This window comes from Neophocaena asiaeorientalis, unplaced genomic scaffold, assembly GCF_003031525.2.
Source record: "Neophocaena asiaeorientalis asiaeorientalis breed wild unplaced genomic scaffold, Neophocaena_asiaeorientalis_V1.1 scaffold150, whole genome shotgun sequence".
NCBI classification, from domain to species: Eukaryota; Metazoa; Chordata; class Mammalia; order Artiodactyla; family Phocoenidae; genus Neophocaena; species Neophocaena asiaeorientalis.
The window spans coordinates 11,635,652-11,654,738 of NW_020176571.1; the positions used below are offsets into that span (position 1 = coordinate 11,635,652).

Consider the following 19,087-nt stretch of genomic DNA (forward strand, 5'->3'; position numbering starts at 1 on the left):
AAAGGATCAATCCAAGAAGATATAACAATTATAAATGTTTATGCACCCAACATAGGAGCACTACAATACATAAGGCAAATGCTAACAACCATGAAAGGAGAAATCGACAGTAACACAATAAGAGTAGGGGACTTTAATATCCCACTTACACCAATGGACAGATCATCCAAACAGAAAATAAATAAGGAAACACAAGCTTTAAATGACACAACTGGCCAGATAGATCTAATTGATATTTATAGAACATTCCACCCAGAGTGGCAGAATACACTTTCTTCTCAAGTGCACACGGAACATTCTCCAGGATAGATCACATCTTGGGTCACAAATCAAGCCTCAGTAAATTTAAGAAAATTGAAATCATATCAAGCATCTTTTCTGACCACAATGCTATGAGATTGGAAATCAATTACAGGAAAAAACTGTAAAAAATGCAAACACATGGATGCTAAACAGTGTGCTACTAAATAACCAAGAGATCACTGAAGAAATCAAAAAAATACATAGAAGCAAATGATAACGAAACATGACAACCCAAACCCTATGGGATGCGGCAAAAGCAGTTCTAAGAGGAAAGGTTATAGCAATTCAGTCTCACCTCAAGAAACAAGAAAAACCTCAAATAAACAATCTAACCCTACACTTAAAACAACTAGAGAAAGAAGAACAAAGAAAACCCAAATTCCATAGAAGGAAAGAAATCATAAAGATCAGAGCAGAAATAAATGAAATAGAAACGAAGAAAACAATAGCAAAGATCAATAAAACTAAAAGCTGGTTCTTTGAGAAGATAAACAAAATTGATAAACCCTTAGCCAGATTCATCAAGAAAAAAAGGGAGAGGACGTAAATCAATAAAATTAGAAATGAAAATGGAGAATCACAACTGACACTGCAGAAATACAAAGGACTATAAGAGACTATTACAAACAACTATATGCCAATAAAATGGACAACCACGAAGAAGTGGACAAATTCCTGGAAAGGTACAATTCTCCAAGACTGAACCAGGAAGAATTAGAAATATAAACAGACCTATCACAAGTAATGAAATTGAAACCATAATTAAAAACCTTCCAACAAACAAAAGTCCAGGTCCAGATGGCTTCACAGGTGAATTCTACCAAACATTTAGAGAAGAGCTAACACCTATCCTTCTCAAACTCTTCCAAAAAATTGCAGAGGAAGGAACACTCCCAAACTCATTCTACGAAGCCATCATCACCCTGATACCCAAACCAGAAAAAAGATATCACAAAAAAGAAAATCATAGACCAATATCACTGATGAAAACATATGCAAAAATCCTCAACAAAATACTAGCAAACAAAATCCAACAGCACATTAAAAGGATCATACAAAAAAAAAAAAAAAAAAAAAAAAAAGGATCATACACCATGATCAAGTGGGATTTATCCCAGGGATGCAAGGATTCTTCAAAATAGGCAAATCATTCAATGTGATACACTACATTAACAAATTAGGGAATAAAAACCATATGATCACCTCAATAGATGCAGAAAAAGCTTTTGACAAAATTCAACACCCATTTATGATAAAAACTCTCCAGAAAATGGGCACAGAGGGAACCTACCTCAACATAATAAAGGCCATATATGACAAACCCACAATGAGCATCATACTCAATGGTGAAAAACTGAAAGCATTTCTACTAGGATCAGGAACAAGACAAGGATGTCCACTCTCGCCACTCTTATTCAACATAGTTTTGGAAGTCCTAGCCAGAGCAATCATAGAAGAAAAAGAAATAAAAGGAAGACAAATTGGAAATGAAGAAGTAAAACTGTCACTGTTTGCAGATGACATGATACTATATATAGAAAATCCTAAAGATGTCACTAGAAAACTAGTAGAACTAATCAGTGAGTTTGGTAAGGTTGCAGGATACAAAATTAATGCATAGAAATCCATGGCATTCCTACATACCAACAATGAAAAATCAGAAAGAGAAATTAAGGAAACACTCCCATTTACTGTTGCAACAAAAAGAATAAAATACCTAGGAATAAACCTGCCTAAGGAGGTGAAAGACTTGTACTCAGAAAACTATAGAACACTGATGAAAGAAATCAAAGATGACATAAACAGATGGAGAAATATACCATGTTCTTGGATTGGAAGAATCAATATTGTGAAAATGACTATACTACCCAAAGCAATCTACAGATTCAATGCAACCCCTATCAAACTACCAATGGCATTCTTCACAGAATTAGAACAAAAAATCTTACAATTCGTATGGAAACACAAAAGACCCCGAATAGCCAAAGCAATCTTGAGAAAGAAAAACGGAGTTGGAGGAATCAGCCTCCCCAACTTCAAACTATACCACAAAGCTACAGTAATCAAGACAGAATGGTACTGGCACAAAAACAGGAATACAGATCAATGATACAGGATAGAATGCCCAGAGATAAGCCCACGCACATATGGGCACCTAATTTATGAGAAAGGAGGCAAGAACATACAATGGAGAAAAGACAGCCTCTTCAGTAAGTGGTGTTGGGAAAACTGGACAGCTACATGTAAAAGAATGAAATCAGAACACTACCTAACACCATACACGAAAATAAACTCCAAATGGATTAAAGACTTAAATGTAAGACCAGACACTATAAAACTTCTAGAGGAAAACATACGAAAAACACTCTGACATAAACCACAGCAAGATCTTTTTTGACCCATCTCCTAGAGTAATGGAAATAAAAACAAAAATAAACAAATGCGACTTAATTAAACTTCAAAGCTTTTGCACAGCAAAGGAAACCATAAACAAGACCAAAAGACAACCCTCGGAATAAGAGAAAATATTTGCAAATGAAACAACAGACAAAGGATTAATCTCCAAAATATACAAACAGCTCATGGAGCTCAATATCAAAAAAACAATCCAGTTAAAATATGGGCGGAAGACCTAAATAGACGTTTCACCAAGGGAGACCTACAGATGGCCAAGAGGCACATGAAAAGATGCTCAACATCACTAATTATTAGAGAAATGCAAATCAAAGCTACAATGAGGTATCACCTCACGCCGGTCAGAATGGCCATTATCAAAAAACGTAGAAACAATAAATGCTGGAAAGGGTGTGGTGAAAAGGGAACCCTCCTACCCTGTTGGTGGGAATGTAAATTGATACAACCACTATGGAGAACAGTATGGAAGTTCCTTAAAAAACTAAAAATAGAACTACCATACGACCCAGCAATCCCACTACTGGGCATATAGTCTGAGAAAAGCATAATTCAAAAAGAGACATACCACAATGTTCACTGCAGCACTATTTACATTAGCCAGGACATGGAACCAACCTAGATGTCCATCGACAGATGAATGGATGAAGATGTGGCACATATATACAATGGAATATTACTGAGCCATAAAAAAGAGGTGAAATTGAGTTATTTGTAGTGAGGTGGATGGACTTAGAGTCTGTCATACAGAGTGAAGTAAGTCAGAAAGAGAAAAACAAATACCATATGCCAACGCACATATATGGAATCTAAAAAAAAAAACAAAACATGGTACTGATGAACCTAGTTGCAGGGCAGGAATAAAGAGGTAGATATAGAGAATGGACTTGATGACATGGGGTGGGAGGGTGAAGCTGGGGCGAAGACAGAGTAGCATGGACATATATACACTACCGAATGTAAAATGGTTGGTGGGAAGCGGCAGCACAGCACAGGGAGATCGGCTCTGTGCTTTGCGATGACCTAGAGGGGTGGGATAGGGAGGATGGGAGGGAGGCTCAAGAGGGAGGGGATATGGGGACATGTGTATGCATGTGGCTGATTTTCTTTGTTGTGCAACAGAAACTAACATAGTATTGTGAAGCAATTAAACTCCAATAAAGATGTATTAAAAAAAAAAACTTGTATCTGGATGCCAGAGATGAGATTTGATATGAAGACAAATTTTCAAGTCACTCCTTTTCCAACAGTATAAACAATATTGAAAGAAATGAAAATAGAGTGATCATCTACAGTAAAAGTATGTTTATATGAGCAAAGAACCCAGAACTGAGCCCTAGGAGAAGCCATTTGAGAGAATGAAAAATATCCTTTACACACACATACACTTTATATACTTTTATCATATTAAGGAAACATCTTCCTGGCTCTAGTCTTCCACGAATTTTTATGTATCAAGTATCGATAAAGCAAAGTAATTTTATAATACTTTAAAAAACATAATTTGAAGATTAAACAGACAAGATAAAATATGCTACAAGATAAAACAAAATAAAAATTATCTTAGAATTATCTTCAGTTTTCAAATTATCCACCCTGCTGTTCCCAAGTACTAACAAGGATAATCCAAAGATGGCCATAGGGTCTTTTGTTTTAACTTATTTAAATCTGGTTTTCAGATTTAACCACTCACATGAAAAATAAAACTTCAATTTATGAAAGTATGAAGTTGAAGTCTAAAATTCTGAATTTGGAGGGCAAATTTGAAAGTGCTATTGGCAGGTTGATTATATTAAGCTAGTGTGACTGTGTGTGTATATAGACACACACACACACACACACTATATATATATATATATATATATATATATATGGAAAATAACACACACACTATATATATATATATATATATATATATATATATATATATATATGGCAAATATAAGGAAGAGAAGCAGGAAGACTATGATGGTGATACTGATGACGATAAGAGTAAATATTTACTAACTGCTTATAATGTGCCATATTGGTTAAAATCAATCAGGCTTTTTCAGCCTCAGTACCATCGATATTTTGGGCCAGATGATTCTGTTGTGTGTGTGTGAGCGGGGGAGAGGGAAGCTGTCCCGTTCACCTTAGGATGTTAACTACACCCCTAACTTCTACTTATTATAATAGATGCCAGTAGCATCCACCCAATTGTGATCAAAATATGTCTCCAGACAAATACCACATGTCCCCAGGGGAAGGGGGTAAAATCACCCCTGGCTGAGAACGACTGGTCTAAATGCTTTATATGCATCATTTCATGAAATCCTCACAATTATCCCATGAAGTAGATATCACTATCCCCCCCTTTTCAGATATTAAAGCATACAGAGGATCATTAAATTCTTGACAGTCTCATGGCCAGCAAGTGATATTTCACTGTACAAACTCAAGCATGTCTGGCTCCAGAGTCTGTATTCCATCACCACAATATATTGGAATATGTAGAAATACACCCATTAGAGAGTAGACAGAACTTCCTGTTTCTCAGAATTACTTGGAGGATGAGAAAAGAGGTGAAAATCTTTGCAATCTATGAAGTACCGTGCAAGGACCATTCTGTATATTTAATAATATTTATTACCAGCAGAACCAATAATAAACAATTTTTACTTAGAGTGCTTTTAATTCCCAGGAGAAATTGTATATTTTTTGCCTTCCTAGGAAACTTACGGTCAACAGGAACTTGTTTTTGTCGTTGGCTATCTCGCACAATACTGCCACCACTCTCACTGGAGCTGCTGTTCTGACGGGTTACATTTGCTGGGACCTTTGACACAGGAACAGGTGCTGAAGCAGAAGGTGGGAGGGGAACAGGAACAGGAGCTGGTGTTGGAGGAGGTGATGGAGCAGAGGGAATGTCAGTTGCTCTTGGACCATACTCCATCCTTTGCTTCTATAAAAAGACAAATCATTCATTCGGAATTGTGAAAATATAAACCTAGGCTAGGAAAACAGATTATACTTTGACAGGACCCTGTTGGCTATTTATTTGTAAACTTCCTTGCAAATCCATAGCAAATTTGTGTGTGTTAATATATATACATACATATATATGTATGTATAGACAGACATGCACAACCCTCCAATCCTACCTGATGTAATAATTATTAAAAATTATTTTTTAAATATTCTACACATTTGTTCACAATCAAAAAGGATACACAAATAGCAAACATTAGTACTAATAATAGTAATAAATGTCAAGAAAACTAAATTTGAACCTGGAATCACACAAGATCAGGGTAGGTCAAAAGATTTCTGATTATTTTATAGTTTCCGTTAATAAGAACTTCTAACTGCACTAGAAGCCTAAATATCAATAACAGAAAGCATTACTTCCTCCTTATTTTAAATGTATATTATATACCAAAGTGTTTAATTCTGCTGTTTCCAAGTAATTTGTTAAGAAGAGGGGTAATATTTCAGTAGATAAAAGGAGTTATGCTTTAAAATAAACAAGTAATTTAAAAGTATTGTTAATTTTTTCAAGCCATATCCCTTTCTGCCATCATCTTAATGCTAATTTATTAAATTTAGAAAGTTTCCTTGTTAAAATAGGAATGTGGTGAGGGTAATGGTATGGTCTTTAATTAAATGTTTATGACTATGAAATTGTTCTATGACAATTTCAAAGAACTGGAAAAAGAATAGATACATGTATAACTGAATCACTTTGCTGTACACCTGAAACTAACACAACATTGTTAATCAACTATACTCCAATATAAAATAAAAAGTTAATATAAATAAATAAATAAAAACAAAAACAATGAATTGTGACCAAGTTATCTAGGTTTGACCTAGAGATAAAAAGTGATTAAAAATTAGGAAATTTGTCTACATAATACAACATGTAAATAAAGTTAAAGAGAAAAATTCTTAGAAAAAGTTAAGAGGATCCTGGACTTTTCATTATGTGAAACTACCTGGTATGTGCCTCCCTCTGGATTTTTTATTACGGGAATAAAGCAACCCCCTAATTACTTAAAAAATGTTTATGACTACACGTCAAAAGCATATTATTAGGAAAAAAGTCCACAGGGGGATTTGTATTAAAAAAAAGGTAGATGTGACAGAATATATAATAACTTTCAGTAATTTTTAAACCATGATTTAGGATATTATAAAATATTATTTGTGCATCTTCCCTATTAAACTACACACAATAGTTAAAACTTTAAACAAAATAATCTTAATAACTGAAATAAAATAAGTTCCAAATTCTCAAAAGGCAAATTTTTTGTATAGAATCAAAGATACAGAGCAGTGACTTATAATTTAGGTAAAGTTTAGATACTGCACTGGCACAAGTTTAATTATTCTAAAATTCAGGATTAGCAGATGAAATACAAAAAGCAGGCCTTTTGGTAATCTGGTCCTTTGGCTAGAAGAGTATTTACATTTAATTTCTAAATTGGCCCAAATATAAGGTCATATTGATTGTAAAAGAGGCCTTCCCAATTTCCACAGAGATCAAAAACGTCAAAATACACACCACACACACACATCACTTTGTAATTCTTGTTTAAAAAACAACACACCACCCTCAAAGGCACCTTCACAGCAAATGAGTAACACCTGTGGAAACCAGAGGGGGGAGCAGCCCTGGTTCTCTACTGCCTCTTTAAAAGCCACCGCTCACCTGCCAGTGGGTGGGGAAGGTGGGAGGGTATGAAACAAGGATGGGAGAAGGACTGAAAGAAGGGTTTCTGTGCTGCTATTCCTTGGAGGGGGATGGGAGGGAGAAGGAGAGAGGCAAAGAGGAAGGGAATGAGTAGGGGTTAAATTCACAGAGCAAGCCATGGAGTTTGATGGGAGAGAAACAGATATTGCTGGCCCCTCTGCAATTCAAGGCCTGGAAACATTTCTAATATATTCAATAATCGAGTGTATTATATTATTATCATCCACAAAACGATGTTCCTATATTTGGGCCAATAAGATAGTTTGAGCAATCAAAATACAGCAAACATCACCGAAATGTAATACTTAGCACACACCAAAGTCATCAATGTATATGCAATGTACCCTTAACAAGAATGTCCTCGGCACATAATTTCATGAAGAGTTAGTGAATTCTCACATTAGGATTTCAAAAGTGTCAGAGTTTAAATTACTGCTTTTAAAGCTTAAACAAAACAAAAAATGCTTTCAGCTCCGCATTCCATGATATGACTCACATTTTTTGCTTTCAGAAAAACAAGAACAGCTAGCGTTTGGCTAGCCATCAAATAATACTGTGAAAAACTGAAAACCTGTGTTATTGTCACAATCAGGCCTGCAGACAGGCTCACCAAATCTTCTGTGCCTTGTTTCACCCATCTGTCATTGCTACATAATGCAACTTTATCAGTATAACCTATCAGAACTACAGACTTAAATATTCATATAATATACAGAGAAACCATAGGAAAAATTTTCATGAATTAGGTCATAATTTTATTTACTTGCATATTTTCCCCTTTTTCTTGGCCCTCCTTCCTGCCTCATCCTTCCAACCCCTGGAATGAAAAAGTGGGGGAAGGGCCTTCCTCAAATCATGATAACCTGTTCTGAAACAGAAACCAAGGTGGCTTTTCCATGGAAACTGATGTCATCCTCCACGAGGAGGAAAGGGAATCAGGAGTGACTCGTGAAATCACTTGGCTCTGTCCCCCGCTACCTTCTCCACTCCCTTTTACTTACCACCCCGTTACTGCTCTTCTCCCTTTGCTATTACTGTCTCTTGGTTATATGAGGCTGAAGGTAGAGAACTGATGGCCCCTCAATGGATGGCAAGTCTTGGAGAGCAGAAGTCCATCCTAAACTTTCTTCTGCTGAATGAAGGGTGCTGAATCTCCAAATCCAAAAAGAAATCTTGACCGACTGTTCCCAGTTTGCCTGGGACTCTCTGAGTGTCAGAACCAAGAGTCCCACATACATCCCTCCAAAACCCTCAGCTGTGAGCAAACTGGGATGATGGGTCATCTTGGTGTGGCTGTACTTTTGTACGATCACCATCACTTCCTAACTCTTGCCTTTTATCTCTCACAAATAGAAAGTTCTGCTTAAAACAAAAATCTCTTTGTTTTTTTTCTTTCTCTGAAAGAAGTCAGAATTACTAGACCCTGTGGAAAACGTACTTTTCTGTTGACAATTAAGTCCAAATGAGTCACTTTTCTTTAGCCACTAAAGCTGAGTAGAAATTCTCAAGGATTAAAGAAAGAGATGCGTAGATAAGCTCCTGATTCATGCAAGATACTGCTTCAGAAGGGAATTTATGCAAGCAAGCCCAACAAAGCCAGTGAATTGAACTGTTCTTAAAAATGGAATCTACACATTTTTTTCCTCTAAATTTAGTCTCTTTGGCACTCTGCAGTGAAAACTAGGCACAGCTGGAACGTTTGGAGGGTGTTAAGTCCAGAGATTGAATCCAAAATATTACATTAAAAAGAAGTGCCTTGAGGGAACAAATACGAGTTACCTCTGACAGCTCGCCAAGTAATTGCTATTAGGAAAATGGAGCAAATCACATCAAATGAGAAGACTTAACATAGGAGATGGAACTAGATAATATCAATTATACTTTACATCAAATATCAGAAACCGTGAGCAAATTAGTTTTTGACAGTAAGATTACCTCCCAACAAATCAACCAGGGAAGGAGACTGTAAATATATAATTAATTTCCACCACTATCTAGCCATGGAAAACTAATTATATAGGCTCACACTACAGCATAAACCATGTAGAGTATTTCAGTAGATATTTGTGTATGAGTATTGTGTTTTAAAAATATTAAGATAAAGGTTCATCTTATTCTCATAGCTTATAAAGAATTCAATTAGAGTACATTTAATGTAAGGCTAACTCTTAAGCTGATTTACAAAAGGAAATATATATCATGGTGTGTTTTAGTGAACTTTAGTTGAACTTGTAAGCAGTTAAACAAACAGAAAATTTTATGATTCTGTAATATGCCTTTTGGGCAGTAATTTATATATATATATATGGAAAGAGAGAGATAGTAGGTATTATTCAAATTATTGCAAGAAGTATTTGGAAAAATGTCAACATGTGAAGCAGAATAAAAAGTAACCATCCCTGTCTAAAGATCATGCCTCTAATTGATAGATGAATAGAGTGTTCTAAGATTAACTTAAAATTTTTTTTAAGAATGGAATATTATCAGGAAGTTGGTCTGCTGGAATGAAAATAAAGACATCTTTAGTAAAACCGTCTTCTCTGTCCAGCAGTGTCTGAATATCTGGATTGAGCTTGAAAAACAGAGCATTCATAATAGGAGCTGAAATTAGTAGTGCTAGTGGTCTACTATTCACCTGAAGAAAACATTTCCACTTTTAACTTAGGGCTACTTTAACATGTATATAGAAAAATAATAAAATTTTATATCTAGACTGGATTGTGGAGATCATGAAACTTGGCCCCTTCCATTTCACAGCTCAGCAAATTGGAGCAGAGAAAAATGAAAACGCTTTCTTTAAGGTCATACAGCTGGTCAGTGGCAGAGCCAGGACTAGAATCCTCATGCACAGGATCTAGACTGGAGCTGCTTCCACAATATCATAATATCTCTTGCTCGGAAACAGAGCAGATGGGGAAACTTTCTGATGAATTTACAGGACCATAATGACCAGACATTCAAAATTATTTGCATCTTGTAGAGTAAGCATATCTATAATAATAATAAGCAGGTGGACTTCATAATTAATAATAAATAAAAGAGTTCTTTAGTCAAGCCTCTGAAGATATTGGAAATAATGTAAGGGCAGGGATTGGTTTCTGCTCTTGGTGTACGACATGGAAATCTACGTTGGCAAAAGGGTGATTCTGGTAGATGAACAGTCAAAGTGCTAGAGGTCAGGGAATCAAGTCAAAAGACGTATCAGGAAACTTGATGTGGCAGGTAGTTTCCAGGTGGGCTGGAAGTACCCTGGATGTCCATGTGTTGCCCAGCAAAAGTACTCTAAAGTCCTGGAATGTTCTATGACAGAATCTTCATCAAAAGATATGTCATTTATCTTCATTTCTCCGTAATCTCTCATAAACATTTACTTCCTTGTCCCTGTGGTTTCAACCAATCTATTTTTTTTATGTTCCACATCTTTCGAAAATTCTTTATTACCTCCCACCCCTTCATTTTTAAAACTTTGCTGAAACCCTGGTGAAAAACACTTTCAGTGGGAACGGTAGTCTTTACTGAGCTGTAAAAAATCACTCCAAATGTGAGGATATTAAATAGCCTGGACTCGCAGGGACAGCGGGTGGCAACTCAACACCTATTGGCGACTGGTGCCAGGTATGATCATCCTGCCAACAGAGAGAATCTCTAACCAACAGTGTGTGAACTGCAGGCAAGGGCTGCTCTTGTGCCCTTCCCCCAGCAACTGCCATTACTTCTACATATTTATTTACAGGAGATGTAAGTGTATGAAACTAACAGTCCTAAGTCTGGGGCTTTTTAAAATTTGGTGACTTGTAGATGCTACGTGGAAATCGTTCACATCTAATTCCCTTATGCCCACCCTTCCAAAAAAGCCTACTTTCTAAGTGAATTACATAGTTTGGATTATTTTCTTAAATGATTAAAAAATGAAAGAATTAATGAAACCCAAGTGATGGAGGCATAAAGCAAAAACCCAATTCCAAGGGTGATGAGTGATCAGATCAACTTTGATCACAATGCAGTGCAAGGTAAACCTATTCTGAGAAGTGTCACTTTAAGCATTCATACGGTGAAAAACTATATGTCTGTACAAAATGGGATAGCAGTCTTTTTTTTTTTTTTTTCAGAGTTATGTTTTATTCAGCAGGAATTTTTTAGGACTTCAAGCCTGGGAGGCAGCATCTCAAGTAACCCTAAGAGAACTGCTCGTAGGAGGCAAGTGGGGAAGCCAGGTTATATAGAAGTTTTGTAACAAAGGGCAGGCAGCTGGGAACATCAAAAGATTACTGTAAATTAAAGAAAACCAGATATTCCAAGTTAAGGAATTTAGCGCCTCTTTTCTAAGCATTATTCCTCATGACAGTCGAGCATATCAGAGCATAGGTTCTGATTCCAGAGTCCTGGGACCCCACTCTAGCTTCATGCGGCCATGTGACTGTGGGCAAGGTACTTCTCTGTACCTAATTTTCGTCATATATAAAACGTAAAAAAAAAACCAAAAAAAAAACGTGCCTACTTCACAAGGTTGTTGTAGGAATTGAATATACTGGTACTTGTGAAGTCCTTAAAGGACATGGCATACAGTCTGAGCATCTTTCTGTAGTACAGTACAGGTATCCAAAATGTTTTTGTGAGAAGTTTCTTTAAACTTCTGTAAAATTTTGATGTCATTGGATGGACGAGACAGGGCGAAAAGTGTCAGCCACTTCTTTTTTTTTTTTTTGTCAGCCACTTCTGAGCGGAGAGAGGGTCACTGCTCCTGATACACAAACACAAAGGGAGGGGCAAAGCCAGGGCAGACGGCCTGCATGTTTGATTCTGGGAGGCAGGCAAAAGGGTGATTTTAATGGAGGAACTGCTCAGTCCTAGGATTTCTGTCTTTCTTTTCATCAAGTGCGAGATGCTGGCACTCAGTAAATATTTGTGGGGTGAATGAATGAAAAGGTAAATAAGACATAGAATCGCTTTTGATATGTTTGTAATCCAGTGGAGTTCTATGAGATTAGGGTTTTAGGACTACCTGAATCTATAGAAATATGGTGGTACCTTTACTGTCATTCTGAAATAAGCTGCAGGATTTTTCTTTAGATATTTTAGATAAAAGTGTCTGGTAACGCTGTTGTAGAGATATAAAATAATTGGCATATATTTCTGAGAGTGATTTTTTTTTCATCTTATTCTATCTAGTCATTTTTTTCTGGGTGTGTTATAAATGCTTTGAGAATAGGAATCCTTTTAGAGTCATATTTATGCCAGATAACAGAGAGCAGATTCTCAAGCTTGCTTATTAAAATTTTACAAGATTTCGGAGGTTTTGTTGGGCTGAGACCAAATATTTCAGGAGATGTTAAAAAGTAGATTGTTTTTAATAACTTTTAAAAGTAGAGCTTTCAACCTAAACACACACACACACACACACACACACACACAGCTTCTATACACATTTCTACGTACATCACTGCATTTAGAGCTGCATCCAGAAAATTTCAGCAGACAGTCAGATAGTGTTGAAACGTTTAAAAGGAAACAGCCCGAACAAGCAATCCCTACAAGCTTCTATTTACATAAAGTAGCCAAACAAACTCCTGAAACTTGTGAGCACTTAAAAAATTTCTTGGTTTTGCCAAAGTTGACAAAAATATAAGCTGAGGCTCTGTTCAAGAAAGGAGAAATAATTTTATGTTCTCAAAAAGTACTCTACCTATGATACGTATTAATAGTTTTGGTTCAGCTTTACACAGAAGCAAACTTTAAACAGAGTAGTCAACTTATGGCCCAAGCCAGGAATCTAAACTGAAGAAAAAAACAAGACTGAACAGTAAACAGGAAAGGTAAGAGAGGTTAAATTCCCTAGGAAACCTCAGGTGGGGAGAATACTTAGAATTCACATTAGTATTTGCAAGTTTTAGGGTATCTTATTTTATGGGAGTTTGCCATTCCTAGCAACCATGCACACAAATAAAAACAAATTTGGCTAAGTGTTTCTAACATTTTATATATAAAATCTGGGCTTCTGCTCACATACAACAACTAGGGATATCCTTTGTAAATAGTGCTTCTTACTGTTTATCATGAGTTAAATATTAAAAACAGTTCAGGGGCTTCCCTGGTGGCACAGTGGTTAAGAATCTGCCTGCCAATGCAGGGGACGGGGATTCGTGCCCCGGTCCGGGAAGATCCCACATGCCGCGGAGCGGCTGGGCCCGTGAGCCATGGCTGCGGGCCTGTGCGTCCAGAGCCTGTGCTCTGCAACGGGAGAGGCCACAACAGTGAGAGGCCCGCGACCGCAAAAAAACAACAACAAAAAAACAGTTCATATAGCTCAAAGGGTATGCACTCCATCACTGGTTTAGGAATACACTCTTCAACACTGCTTAAGGCATTCAGTGAAAACCTCTATAGGAAAGAACACAAAGAATTGGTATTTATAAACCAGACAGAAGCCTATATTATGTCAGGTAACCACATCACAAAAATCAGAAAAGAAAGAACTTAGGAAAGAAAAAGGTATTAAGTCTAAGTTAGAAAATTCACTTCAAAAATCCATGGGAAATGGAGTAGATCATACCTTGAATAACTCAAACTCCTTCTTTGGCATCAATAGCTAATGACAAATGATGAACATAACATAAGTACATAATATATATGCACATCAGGCCAGCCCAAACATAAGCACAGCAAACAGAATTCCCATTGCCACCGCTTTAAGTTATCAAGATCTATAAATTATACATCAATCCTTTATTTTAAATGTTTCCTTGATTCTCGAATTCTAATAAGGCCAGAAGTCTCTCTGGATAAGTGCAGGGCCTGCGCTGGGCTTGAATGCCATGAGGAGGCAGAAATCCTTACAGAATGGTCATAGCAGCACATGACCACAGTTCTAGGTTTGGACAGCCTGCATTTTACTAAGCCTAGGCATGAAACTTCACTATTTCACTGCATATCCTATGCAGTTTCAGCTTCTGCGCAAATTTATGACATCATTATGGGGTCAGATGTGATCTTTTGCTCAAGATTCTGAAAATGAAAAGAATTTTCCTGGGGGCATGAGAAAGTAGCTACCACAGGTTCAGAGGCTAAGCATGGGACAGTCCATCCATTCTGTCTCTGCCGGCAGGTGTGATTTCTAGAGATCCTGTCACAGATTTAAAAGCACACGGCGGCGGCCCTGGTCTCTTGTGATTACCACATCTGAAGAAAGATAATGGCGCTGAAACTTGGGTGGAGGGTCTACCATGTGAAGGCAGTTTTTAAAAAAGGATTAGGATTCGGTAGTTGGAAAGTTGAAGGCAAACAGGCTATAATCAAAGTCTATATAGAGGATAAGAGCAAAGGCTGTTGAAGATGAACTGGTAGACACTCCAGCCACTGTCTCAGGGCCATCCTCTGTCAGGCCCCTTGGGTAGGAGGGCTCTGGGTAAGAGTAAAGAAGCAGAAATACTATTTCTCCAAAGGTCAAAAATATTATAGGGTAGAAAAAAAATAGCATTCAGAGGAACAGTCACTGAGATAAACATTTTGAGCAATTTCCTGAAGAAGTAAATCAGAAAAACATGTATAATTCTTCCTTATGTCCCTAGCCACTGTCCCCCCGTTGCCTTAGGAAAAAGGTATAAATTATACAGTCAATTAAATCTCAAAATGACTAATACATAAAAAGTGTTTAAGTCCTGTTTAGGAAAGATGAACTTGAAAATTCGAAAAACTTGAATTTTGCTCAAAAATTGTAATTACCTGTATGGTATGCGTGTAAGGTGGATCCGCACGCCCCAATCCAGACTCTGGAGGTCTCACGATATCCAAAATGTTGTTTGGCACAAATCCAGAATCTCCACTTGCATTTAGAACTTTCCACCATTGCTTCCTATCATCAAGGATCTGTCATCATGCAAGAAAATAAAGGCGGCATTTGTGTACCAAAACCGAACTATGAAGGAAGTTCGATTTTTATTCTTAGACCAAGAAAATGTTTTCACTTTTAATACGCTGACTCCGCATCAACATACCGTGGGTTAAATGATTGTCAGGAATTACACTAAGAATTACAATTACTAGTATAGAACAGCTTTGGTACCACTCTACCCAAGGTCCATATTACCTCCCAAGAATGCTTAGCCATTTGCAGTATTTGAAGTACTTAAGATGAGTTACTTGGAAAAAGTCTATTGTCTCCATCCTTAGAATAGAGAGGAAAGGTATAAAAACATTTTTTTTTTACTATTGTAACTATGCCATATTATATATTAAAGAAGATGGAGTCTCAGTTATAACTGAAGAAAGAAATTTGAGAGTCATGGGAGATTATTCCCAAAACCATTAGCACGCTCACTGCTGGTTACATTTGTGCAAGGGTACTAAAATAGGAAGGAGGAAATATTATGGTGCATCTACAGCTGAAGTGATGACCAGCCTTGATTCCAGAATGAATAAAGGCCAGAAGAAGGAAGAGAGCAAAGTAAGCCAAGAAATCCAACCCCCGCCCCCCAAAGAAACAAAAAACAGATAAAGCAGCTACCCCACCTAAACAGATATAGGTATCTATAATATGCTGTGTATCCTTGGTAAAACAAAGTAACACTGAAGAATAATTTCTTGACCCCAGCATTTCTTTGAGGAAGGTTTAGCTATATACCAGAAAAGGAATACAATAAATCCACTTTATTAAGAGTATAAAAAAGGTAAAATTCTATTACCTCTAAGATATCATCCTTTTGAACTGAGAGCTCACTGTTGTTCCTTGCCACAAAGTCATACCTGGATTTGGCATATTTCTTGGGTTGTAGATCATAATTTCTACAAAAAGAAAGAAAAAAGATAATCACTCTGCTAGCTTTTCCTAAAGGCTGAAAGCAGAAGTGAAACACTAAGGCAAGCCAATGCCTACCAGAAACCATTTGGACAAGTTATTTAGATAGTAGTTAATTTTATTATATTTTATAGAGTAAGAGAATACGAGTACTTAATTTGATTATATTTTGGAGATTTTACCATTAAAATGAACAAACCATGGCTAGGGTAAAAATAAATAATGCAAAATTACAAAGCTAGTTAGTGCTAAGCCAAATCTAGAATGCAAATCTATGAATTCTTTGTCTATTAAATCTAATATCCGAAATATTGGATATTGCTTTGTTAACCAGCATTTCTACCATGAAAGAACCAGGATAATGGTCGATGTTACCATTCTTCATAAAATTAAAGGACACTAAACATAATGTCCAAAGTGGTAATTTAAATTATATGTTGATTTCACTAATTCAAGCAATGTCTTCAATTCATTAACCAAATATATATGAAAAAATTATGACTAAGTGTCAATATTCAGGAAAGCTCTGTCCAGTTATCCAAATTGCAAAGGAAGGTATGAGTTAAGTACAAGAGCAATAACACTTCTTAGTTAATTTGTTAATTAATTAATTCACTATAAACTTATTTTAAGAGTAAGAACAGGTGTATTTTTTTTAAAAAGAAAACTTTAAAAATAAACTACTTTTTTTTTTTTCTTTGCGGCACACGGGCCTCTCACTGCTGTGGCCTCTCCCGTTGCGGAGCACAAGCTCCGGACGTGCAGGCTCAGCGGCCATGGCTCACGGGCCCAGCGGCTCCGCGGCACGTGTGATCTTCCCGAACCGGGGCACGAACCCGTGTCCCCTGCATCAGCAGGTGGACTCTCAACCACCGCGCCACCAGGGAAGCCCCAAAATACTTCTTTTAATCATTAAATGGCCATTAATAGATTTAACAACATAATTTTAAAATACTTTTATATAATATAATAAAACCTAGTATATCAACAACGTAATAATATTCTCTTCGTTTCAATAATGAAATAATAACTTTAATTATTTTTTAACTAATTTTACTCCCTAATCTTCTCCTCCATTTACATCCCCACATTTCCTTTGTAAGAGAAAAAGCAGGAAGGCACTAATGATGTTTGGTCATCCTTCCTCTGTCAAGTGGCCATTCTGCTTGCTGCCCACCAAGATCGTCTGGAATACTGAGTCACAGCGGGGCCTGCAGGACAGCTGTGGGCCCAGTATATCTCGTCATCATAGGTAATCTGCTACCTCTTGGATAGTAACTCCAGGAGAAGAGAAACAGGAACAAAGGAAAATCATAGCCTGTAAACCATACTGGCAATTTTTGGTATATTAAAAAACTAAGAAAATGTGGAAAAAGTGAAATTATGGCCAAATAATTATTATATATTATTATTAATAATAAATTTTAAACTGTGTTCCATGGATTTCCTACCCCTATCTCTAGTTTTATATGATCACGTTCCATTAAAATTTCTTTTGAGGGGGAAACGTGTTTCAATCACTCCAAAGGTTAGCAAAACAGTAGTAACTTCAGTTTTTTATCTTCCTCTCCTCCCTCTTGTTCTTCTCTCCAAATCACTGCTGATAACAGAGAGTTGAATGTACTGTTTAGCAAAGGGAAGAATAACCCTGCCACTGTGTATATGAATCAGTGGGTTGTGGTTAAAAGAAAAGTTGACTGTAGTTCTCGTTGAAGTCTTTGCTATCTTGCATGTCTCAGAAGTGACTGCCCAGCATGCACTTGTAAAGTGCTTTAGAATTTACAAATATTTATGGTTTCCAGTTTCTTGCCCTCTATAGATTAAATGTGGGTATGACACTGACCATAGTTATCAATCTGAAAATCACACTTTGTAATTTTTCAGATGTACCAGAGTTTCTTAAGAGATCTAGAATGTATCAAAATGCATGGTCTCCATTTCTGATTTGGAGTTATTGATACCCACCTGATACAGAGTGGACACAGAGATGGCAATAATCTGAGACTTCTCTAAAACATGAATTGCTTTTGAATAGCAGTAAACTATAATCCATCAAAGGTGAGGGTGCTAAATTCAATAGGTGGCTTCCCTAAATGACATTGTAATTTCACTGAAGAGTGAATATACTTCATATGGTATTTACTGCATTCCTGACATGTAATAGAGTTTAAGATGAATAATAATTACTGTAAAAATGAATTCCAAACCTCTGTATTACGTATCAGACCAGAACTTTCAGACAGTTTTTTCAATAATTATGACAACTTTTCTTAGCAACATCAATGATCCAGGTGTCTATTAAGCTATCCAGCTCCTATTATAATAGCCCAGGGTAGAAATTTGACACATAAAGGCAACTGAGATATACAATTTACTCCTTTTTAAAAAAAATATTTCTCTGGCTAAATATTGACAGTCTTAAGATCTATATACTTGAATATCCCTTCATGGCATTTCCTTCACTAATCTGAAATAATTTCTAGAATACTGACAGCTAAGACAGAAAAAAAAAAAAAAGGAAAAAGAAAGTACTAGGATGAAGAACAAGTTTCTCAAGAAGAATTGCCATGAAATAATTTTTAAACTTCAAAACCGATTTTCACCTGTATCTCCTAAAAATTGAATGTACAATTCAAACTTCTTTGATATGTTGGCATTTTCAAAATGTATTATTCATTGATGACTTTTCTTTGTACTGAATTTAATACGTTACTGGTGCCCTTAGAATAATAACTGTATAATTTCCACATCATTTTACTTAAGTATTACCTCTGTTATCATTCCTGACAAAAAAACCAAAATTTTACATCCCACCTTCTTTAGATTCTATTAAGAAAAGAATATAC

The 19,087-nt window shown here is 36.3% G+C and overlaps 1 protein-coding gene across 6 annotated transcripts in view; it reads right to left on the reverse strand.

The window, feature by feature from the left end:
* Window positions 1–19,087, reverse strand: part of EPS8 (EGFR pathway substrate 8, signaling adaptor) — a 187,817-nt gene that overhangs the window by 11,033 nt on the left and 157,697 nt on the right. For all 6 annotated transcript variants that reach the window (XM_024733470.1, XM_024733468.1, XM_024733466.1 and 3 more), the window contains 3 exons: window positions 16,129–16,228; window positions 15,170–15,313; window positions 5,437–5,659 (listed from right to left, as the gene is read on the reverse strand). In XM_024733470.1, the coding sequence (XP_024589238.1) occupies window positions 5,437–5,659; window positions 15,170–15,313; window positions 16,129–16,228 (467 nt within the window). The remainder of the gene's footprint in view (window positions 1–5,436; window positions 5,660–15,169; window positions 15,314–16,128; window positions 16,229–19,087) is intronic.